This window comes from Aegilops tauschii, chromosome 2 (genome assembly GCF_002575655.3).
Source record: "Aegilops tauschii subsp. strangulata cultivar AL8/78 chromosome 2, Aet v6.0, whole genome shotgun sequence".
In the NCBI taxonomy this organism is placed as follows: domain Eukaryota; kingdom Viridiplantae; phylum Streptophyta; class Magnoliopsida; order Poales; family Poaceae; genus Aegilops; species Aegilops tauschii.
The window spans coordinates 87,840,171-87,849,766 of record NC_053036.3 but is presented as its reverse complement, the minus strand read 5'-3'; the positions used below and the strand labels follow the sequence as shown (position 1 = coordinate 87,849,766).

At 49.1% G+C, this 9,596-nt stretch overlaps 1 protein-coding gene across 1 annotated transcript; it reads left to right on the top strand.

Annotated features, from left to right (window-relative positions):
- Positions 1-1,052: 1,052 nt before the first annotated feature.
- Positions 1,053-9,072, top strand: LOC109767576 (uncharacterized). The gene is made up of 4 exons (XM_040399352.1): positions 1,053-1,318; positions 6,320-6,564; positions 6,658-8,465; positions 8,620-9,072. The coding sequence occupies exons 1-4, from the start codon at positions 1,053-1,055 to the stop codon at positions 9,070-9,072; spliced, it is 2,772 nt and encodes a 923-aa protein (XP_040255286.1).
- The last annotated feature ends 524 nt before the right edge of the window (positions 9,073-9,596 follow it).

Sequence of the window (9,596 nt, the reverse complement as noted above, 5' to 3'; positions counted from 1 at the left end):
ATGCGTGGTCATCGGCATCGCCTTGCCGACCGCCCGGAGGAACCAGAAGCTTGCCGGATCTGGAGATCCCCGAGCACCAGAAGACGCAAGCTCGACGACAAAGCCCCATAGCGCGAAATCGTAGAGGGGAACCAGGGCGGCAACATTATTCACTCCGGTATCACCTCCGCCTCTCAAGCGCCGCCGGCCAGAACTACCTATCCTCACCCTATATACACACCACAACGCAGATCTGTGGTTCCCCCACCCTCCTGCCGCCGGAGCAGCTGGCAGAAGAAAAGAGAACCCACGGCTTCGCCGGCAGCCGCGGGGAACAATGAGATCGCCACTCAAACACCTCTCCTAACTGTTCGCGAGAAGGAAACCCTCCTTTGTTTTTATTTTACTGCATGTATAATGATTGACAAGATAGTCTTATCTTAAGTCTTGCATGTAATTTAGAAATGACAAAAAAAACATGTCTACAATGGGTTATCTCTTAGTCTTATCTCCAATAACTAGCTATTTCTAAAAACGTGGTAAGACATTGTGCTAAGAGATCATCTCTTGTCTTCTCTTATTTAAGAGAAGACAAACCTTTTCTTATGATTTCTCTCTTCTCCATCTCATTATTTATTCTACGTGGCATTTCTAAAATAAAACCATTGTACATGCCCTACAAGCTGAATTAGTAAGTACACTGTCGGGGCACCGAGCAAAGCCTTGAAGGATGGGGTGGCTGTGGTGATTCAGCAGCGGAATCAAAGTACCTGTCATCGTACGCACACAAAAAAAGTAGTACCTGTCACGCACGCAGTGCACGTCTGGGTTTTCTTCTTTTTCCACAGTTGCGCGGTACAAAATGACCAGGAACAGGAGAACGCCTTTGGCGTTGCTGGCCCACCCCACTGACCGGCGAGCCGTCGCAATGTACATTGTGTAGTTTACGAGAATCCAAAGCCTTTATGTTCCGAAGAAGCTGCTCTGCCCATTGTGACATTGTCATTCTGTGAAGCCAGCTACACTAGTGACATAGGTTCTCTTCTTTGAGCGGAAGTGCTAATATGCGACCAATGGCGGACGATGGAGGAGGTGGCGGCGATGAGCACCTTGTCCAGATAACTGTTGGGGGCGCCGGGCAAGGCAAGGTCGACCCGCCGGAGAAGCGGCTGAATCGCTTCGTTCGTGCCGTCGTGCTGATCGAGAGAGTGGGCAATGCGCTTGGTACGCTGGCATTCACGTGGGCCACCGTGGTCCTGCTCGGCGGCTACGCCAGTAAACTCCACTCCGATGATGATTTTAGTTTCGGGACAATCTTGATTCTCCTAGAGGCCGCAAGGTATGTCTATAGTCTATATACCGTATGCAGAGTATTCCATAGCAGGTGGTAGCAATTTTTTTTAAACATTAAGACTTTATTCCTTAAATAATAGCCAGATCGTTTACAATAGCATGAGAAATAAAGTCATGGATATTAGATTCCTAGAACAAGGAAGTTATATTGCTAAAAGCATTACTTGCTAAGATATGAGCAGTCTCATTTGCTTCACGAAGACAGTGTGTGTACTCAGCGTTAGCGAAATCAAGAGCGAGTTGTCTGCACTTCATCACTGTGGTTGTGTATTGATCCCGCATACTCATCAGGGTTCTCCATTGATTCCACCATAAAGATGTTATCAGACTGAACCTGTGTTGGAATTAAACCCGACTAATTCCCCGGTGGCTGGTGTGTGTCCGACTCGTCTATGTACATGTATCCTAATAGGACTAGAATTAGCAACCGAGTAGTAGTACTTTGGGTAGCTAGCTGGTTCTATATATATGCGTGTATCTTGGCTTGTAAACATAACCGTGACGTGAAGTAATAATGAAAAGGAACAGGCATCGAGCCTGCGGCCATCAAACAATCAAGTTGTCGTGCGTATCTATTGATGCTGGAATCGATCAAGGCAACGATCGATCGGCTAATTGATTACGTGCGTGTATCCAGTGATTGTTGCAGCCGGAAGTACTAGTACCCATGTACTAGGACTAGTACACGTCCAAGGGAAGATCGATTAGCTAGTTGAGGTTGGCTTTGCACTGAGGGTGGGTCGATTGGAATCCAGCGTTTTGCTTCGTCGTCGTTCATTGTCGGTCGTATCACCGTCGTCGGTCGGTCGTATCACCATCGTCGGAAGTACTCGACATCGGGACTGGGCCAACAATTGGTATTAGAGCAAGGTTGATCTCCTAGTAACAGGAGGTCATGTCGGACGACAAGAAGACCAAGCAGCTGGCGAAGTACTCCGGTGTGGCTAAAGTAATTGTTGCTCCGGCGAGATCGGAGTATCCACGATTCGACCGTGGAAACTTCATGGTGTGGGCGACCATGATGGAGTGAGCGCTCGAGGCCAATGAGCTCTGGGAAGCCGTCGACCACGGCGATGAGCAGTACCTGAAGGGTGGTGCCTTGTATCGGAAAGATCGCCAGGCTATCACGACCATCTGCTCGGTGATGCCGGTGGACGTGCAGTAGCATCTAATCTCGAAGAAATCAGCGAAGGAAGCATGGGGCACGCTCAAGACGTTGCATCTAGGGCACTTGCGTGTACGCGAGGCGAACTTGCGAACTTTGCTGAAAAATTACGAGAATCTAAGGATGTGAGAAGATGAGACGGTGGACGCCTTCGCAACGAGGGTTGCCTCGATGGTAAACGGGATTCACGGTGTAGGAGAGAAGTTGGAGGACATCTCCGTGGTCAGGCGTTTCCTACGTGCCGCTCCACCGCGCTACATGCCTATTGTGTCTGCGATCGAGCAATGCGTTGATCTCAAGACTCTCACTTTGGATGATCTGATTGGTCGCTTCAAGGCCCATGACGAGCGGATGAAGCTGAGTTATGGTGATGCAAAACAGGATGAGTACCTGATGCTAACACCTACTCAGTGGCAGGCAATGGTTTTCAAGGAGAACAATTTTGACAAAGCGACTGGTAGCGGCGGAAAGTACCATCCCGCAAAGGACACCGACGAACAGTCGGAGAAGCCAAAGAAGAAAAAGTTCGACAAGAGAAAGATCCGCCGCCACAACTGTAATTTGTTCGGGCACTTCAAATCGGAGTGCAAGAATCCCCCGAAGGAGAAGGCGCTCATGGCCCAGGAAGGTGATGAAAGTGACATGATGTTGATGTGCGAACTCGTGGAGAAGGTGAATCCAGTTCTTCAAGCGTCGGCTAAAGAAATTGTCGTGCTCCGTGAAGAAAAAGTTCACTGTCAAGATCGTGGTTCGGAAACTCATGTCAACGCTATGGACATGGGAGGTGATTCCGAAGCTTACGTCGATGTTACAGGCATAAGTGCTAACTTGGTCGGAGCGGACGCAGCAATTGCCGCGTGTGCTCGGCTATGAAGAAGCAGTCTTCGTACGACGCGTCCAGAAAAAATAAAGACGTACGTGACGCCGGAAGTTCACGAAGAAATAAAAGCTGGTGCTAGTACTGGTGCAAAGACAAAGACACGTGTTGCAAGAGAAAACATAGACATGGGTGTCGTGGCTGTTGGGGCTGGTGCATCAAGTACAAGTGCAGCTATGGTACAAACACATGAAATTGGTGGCCAAGCCGTGGCACTCCATGGCTCAGTGAACGGACAACCAGGGAAGTCCAAAGGCAGCAGTTGCTGCAACCTAGCAAGCGGGGTGGGATGCAACTCAGAAACAGAAAGCAGCAGCGCGGAAGGAGTTTCATGCGGAGGCATGCCTGGAGGTGATGGGCTTGGCTCATTGGCTGTAGGCGCTGGCAATCTGGGCAGCAACCGCCTAAGCAGGCTACGAGACCCCCCATGCATGCCCACGCGCTAAGGATGAGCATGCATTAGGAGCCCCGTCGTGTGCATGCTTGTACGCAGGAAAGGCAGCCATGTTGGCACCTGCATCGTCTCCTAAAGCACAGGAGAAAAGGACGCCACCATCTACACCTATGCATCTCGGACCGGTGTTCGACATACATCTGGAGAACACTCTTCGGACGATTGACCCAATAAGATGAAAAGGAGTGAGTGGCGGTATCTAGCAAACGCCGAGGAACCGGCAGATTTTGAGGATGCGAACACGGATGAGTGTTGGCGTCATGCTATGGAAGAGGAGTTGAGGTCGATCGACGATCACAATGCATGGGAGCTTGTGGATCTTGCCAACAATGAAAAAGTCATGGATCTCAAGTGGGAATTTAAGATCAAGAAAGTTGTCGAAGGGTCCGTGAAGCACAAAGCGAGGCTACTAGCCAAAAAGTACGCGCAAGAGGAAAATGTGGACTTCGAAGAAGTGTTTGTTCCCATTGCAAGGATGGAAACGGTGAGATTACTCATCGCTCTCGCGGTTCAGGAATCATGGAAGATACATCACATGGATGTAAAATCCGTGTTTTGGAATGACGAGTTAGAAGGAGATGTGTATGTGAATCAGTCACCGGGATTCATCAAAGAGGGAGAGGAACATAAGGTATTGAAGCTACACAAAGTCTTGTGCAGGCTACGACAAGGCTCTCGGGCGTGGAACATCAAACTTGATCAGACGATGATTTCTCTTGGATTTGAGAGAGGCCCACTAGAGCATGTGATGTACAAGAGAGGTCAAGGAAGGGATCGTCTACTAGTTGGCATGTACGACGATGACCAATTGATAACTTGAGCAGATGAAGAGGTGATTGCAAAGTTCAAGCTGCAAATGAAGAAGCTTTTCAAGATGGATGACCTAGGGCTATTGAGTTACTACCTCGAGATGATCCAGTGTCGAGACCCAATAGGTCGGCCATCACTGGCATCCATCGACCCGTCCTGCAACCCCGAGCGCGAGACGAACTCGGTCCTGCAGCACCGTGAGGGGGACGAGGTCAGTCCTGCTGCACCGTGCATGAGACGAGCTCGGTCCTGCTGCACCGGGTGTGAGACGAGCGATGGACCGCAGCTGGGAGAGGGTCATACCTTCGAAGGAAGTAGCACCCGGGCAAAGAGGAGATGGGGCGAAGGCTGAAATGTTCCGATCGCAGACTAGCCGACGTCGGAGAAGCCGGCCAACGCCGCAGGCAGATCTGTCGAGCCACTATGAAGCCGTCATGACACCGGAAGGCCACCACCATGCTCTGAACCTCCCAACCACGCCGCCCACGGCCGGAGCAACGGCCACGCCAGGCCGCTGCCCTATCCGCGTCGCACGACGAGCTCCAAGCGCCGGAGCCGCCGGGGACGGACCAACCGACGCCACGCGCCGCCGGCCGACCCCCATCGCCAGATCCGGCCGGATCCAGCAGAAGGTCGTCCGCGCGCCACCTCCCAAGACGGGAGCATCGCCGCCGCCCCGCCACGTGCGAGACCCAGGACGCCGGCGCGCCGCCACCAACCGGCCACCCCGCTGCCACCCAGTGCCGCCACTCGAGGAAGACGCCCGCGTCGGCGCCCTACCCGCAGAGGAGGAAGAAGGGCCCCGTCGCCGCCGCGCCCACTAGGCTTTGCCTGACAGCGCTCGCCGACGGCGGCGGGGAGGAGGGGATGGAGGCGGGGGTTGAAGGGGAGGGGCGACAAGAGTCCCCTCTCCCCCGGGTGCGCGTGGCCGCGTGGGCGCATCGCGGGAGGGGAGGGGGCAGGCACCGCCGCTTTCAGTCGCCCATCCGCTACGCTTGGCTGTCGGATCCACGATGCGGCGCCTCTTCCTCCCGAGCCGGTGAGGCATACATGGCAGACCTCCGCCGAAGCTACCCGGAGCGCGTCGAAGCGGAGCGCCGGCTGTACGCGAAGTACACGATGGGGAGGACTGATGCCATCAACCTCTCCAGCAGCGGAGGTGGCGATGACGATAGCGACAACGACGGCCCCGACCCAATCATCCGAGGTTTGACCAGAAGGGAGTGGAAGGCGTTCGCAGTAGAGTCGGACTAGGTTTAAAAAATTTAACTAAATTTTTTAATTTCGTTTTAAGTTCTATGTAAAATATTCGGAATTTGTACGGAATGTCGTTTAAGTATGTTTTATATCCTAGTTTGAACCTAATTAGCACCAAATTTGTGTTCATATGCCTCTCGATTTTTATTTACTCTGTTAAGTTTTGGGGTTCGTCTGGAAACGACATGTTTTTAGAGGAGCAAATGTGCTCCTCTGTTGCTTACTCTAAAATTTAGAGGGGCAGCTAGAGATGTCCTAAAGTAAGTTGGCAGCCTAGAAATTCTACTCCTACATCCTTCCTGCATCATGTCATCAAATGTTAGCTTATATTCCCACAAAAAAAGCAAGCATCGCAGCTCGGCAAGTCTGCAACGATAGAAATTGGTATGTCCTTTTCATCTAAGATACCATATTCATATTTCAGGATGTTCACCCGTGACAAGAACAGTCTAGATTATCAACTGTTCTTTAATACCAGAGGAGCATTTAGGCCCCTTGGCTGGAGTGGACTGACTGTAATTGCATGTTTTTGTGGTGTGCTGAAAATCATCTGGAAGAAACATCGGATCGCTAGCATGGTGCTCTTATTGAGCCCAATATTTGTCCGGTCATTATCTGAGGTGTCACCAGGAGTATGGGATCCGATGCGTCGTGCCGTATCACTATGGGGTCCGTTATTTGCAATCCTATTGCTAGCTCCCTCTATATTAAAAGGCCACTCAACGATTGAATGGGCAGTGTTCTTAGTACTACTTGCGGCAGTGCTCGTAGCAACAATAGGCAATCGGTGCTTCAGAATAATCAGTAAACAAGAATTTTGGCGTCAAGTTATTATAAACATGTGCATGATTGCTGCTCTAGGGATGCTGGTGTACATGTTTGATGTACATGAACATGAACCATCAACGATGATCATAATTGAAGTATGTGCACTAGTGATCGTATCATTTGGCAACTTACAGATTCCAGCAGCAGTTGTGCGGGTCATTCTAGCATTAAGTGGGCTTATACTACTACAACATGGTGGAAGTGAGCCTGAATACGATGAACTCTTGGATGGCCTAAAAAACATTGGAGCAACTCTAAAACTCTTCTATGGGATGGTGCTTGTACAAGGAATATTCTATGCCGTGGCCTGCATGTTAGAGTTCTTCTCTTTCATCCCTCGAAAATCCCTCATCCACCGTGTTGGATTTAATCAGTGGGGAATGAAATCTGTCAATATGTACTATGCATATGCGTCAGAAAAATGCAAACAAGGGGGTGTTCTTGCTCCGAAGAGGATCAGCCTCAGCACCTTTGCCATGGATTCTGTGAAGTCGGATTTTTGTTTGGAGAAATCAGATTCAACCAACAATCACCTGTACGGGATACAAGTGGTGCACAACTTTCTGCAAAGTGAACTAACCAAGGCACAACTCCTTTCAAAACTCGCCACTTCTACCAAGACGATGGCCAGAATAATCAGAATGTTGGATTGGACAAGTCCAAAGGATACAGCTATCAGATTATATGCCGCAAAGGTCATGGTGGAGCTAGCAAAGAATCTCCGTGTTGGCACTATCCCTGGTACAATGCAGCTTGTATCTGCACTTCTTGACACTGATCGCAGACTGCAAAGAGGAAACCCGCTCCTAGACACTGACAATGAACACGGAGAAAGACAAGATCCAGTTCTGAATACAGAAGACAACAGAGAGGTAGCTGATAAACAATTGCAAACACAAGGTCAACTTCGGGACACTGAAAACGTGCCAGAAACAGAAAGCAGATCAGCCCAAGAAGTTAGCATCAGAGAACAGAACTCATGTGCGCTCAGATGCTGGCAGCGTATTTCAGAATTCTGGTCAATACCCGATGAGGAGCTGCTCACAGACCACGATCTTCTACCTGTGCTGGCCATGTCAATTATAGACAGTCTTGCTGGTTGTGGTCGGGATAACTGCGTGGAAATCAGCAAAGTAGATGACCTCCTCCCGAAGATCATAAGATTCACAAGATTCAGAAGTGACACCGTGAATAATGAGGCACAGCAGAAGATCATGCTGAAGTCATCACTGAAAGTGCTGCAAAGGCTCACAAGCATAGGCGGGAAAATCGGCATCACACTGCGGTCCAAGATATCAGAAGATCCGTTCCTCTTGAGTAACCTTGCAGAGATCTTGGGGAACAACAAGAGCAGCCAGGAATCGAGAAAGTTGGTGGTGGGAATCCTCAGAAACATGGCCATTGATGAGAAAACAAGGCAGGAGATTGGTCGCATCGAAATGATCATCACCAAGCTGATGCAGGCGTTTCTCAATGCAGAAGGAACCAGGAGTACCAATGCTGATCCCTTGTCACGGAAGGTCGCCGGGCAAGCACTGGCAATGCTGACAACAGAGTGTGTCCAAAATTGCTTGGTTTTGATGAAGGAACCAGAGTTCATTAAGAAGCTCAAACCTATGATTTTGATCCATGATGGCACGTACATATATGTGGCAGCAAGCCTGTTGCGTAATGTATGTTTGCACGCTCGATCCAAGCTTAGAGACTCGGACCTGAAGGAGCTATCTCGTACCTTACGAGAGGTGAGCCCTGCTAATTCAAGCAACAGGTGCTTTACAAATATTTGACCTGTTATCATGAAAATCACCTGTACTTTTGCTCATTTATTTACCACTGGCCTATATAGATAGAGCTATACATCACTTTCTTTACTGATAATGGTACATCTCATTACAGGTGTGGGAAAGAATAATGGACGCGGAAGGGGCAGAACTAGAGATCCTGATTGGGCTTAGTTCGCAGATATGTGAAGTTAATCCTGAAGACTTCACCCGTGGACTAGGCAATGGTCAGATTAAGCAGAGATTTCTCAAGAAGCTTATCGTCACACTGAATGCAAATATGAAACCTAGCACTCATTGTCCTGGGGTTAGGAGGGTGATAGTTGAGCAATTCATACACTTGATGGAGTACAATTCTGGCTATGCAGATTGGCTCAGTGAAATTGGGATGACAGCAGCATTATTAATGGTAGAACAAACACTATCAAAGGTTGAGGACTATAGGCTCTTCTTGGGCGATGAAGGATTTATGAAGTACAACATGCCTTTGTCCAATCTTGTGGCCATAGCAAAAAAACTTATGGGCTGTGACTGTGTTATGGCCCAGGCGCAGGAGATCAGGGATTAAGACATTAAGACTTGATTATGGTAGGGTTTTAGTCCCGTAGAAGGTTTCCGTACTGTATCCAAGTCTAGTAAGACTCCAAGTCTATTAAGTGCCTTTTTAAAGATTTCCTGCCTTCCATGTCACTGTAACCGTGGCTATGTAATGCCAGGGATGATTATTCTACAAATCAAACAATGAAATATTTTATTTGAGATTAAGGCGACTCTTTATTCAATAACACTAATGTCCTTTACAAGGGTAGGGATTAAGAATGCAGGCGGCAAATCACGTCATTCCTCCTCCAGTTTAGACTAGAACAAAAACGAGCAAGCTCATGTGCGGCACCATTAGCTTCTCGATTACAATGAGATATTGTTGCCATGCGAAAAGAACTTAAAAGTTCCCTGCAGTCATCGGTGATCACTGTCCCCCAGGCTCTATGAATTAAACTCAAAGTGATCTATGTCCTAGTCCCCTTCTCGTCTGTATGCATCACTGTTCTTTTTTGTATAAAGGACCACCTGCGCCAATGAATTGGCAGAAAA

Bases quoted from the DNA above. Each gene is read 5' to 3' on its own strand.
- LOC109767576 (XM_040399352.1), top strand. From the start codon at position 1,053: ATGGCGGACGATGGAGGAGGTGGCGGCGATGAGCACCTTGTCCAGATA. The intron at 1,319-6,319 runs GTATGTCTATAG...TTCATATTTCAG, and splicing joins ATTCTCCTAGAGGCCGCAAG to GATGTTCACCCGTGACAAGA. The intron at 6,565-6,657 runs GTCCGTTATTTG...TACTTGCGGCAG, and splicing joins TCGTGCCGTATCACTATGGG to TGCTCGTAGCAACAATAGGC.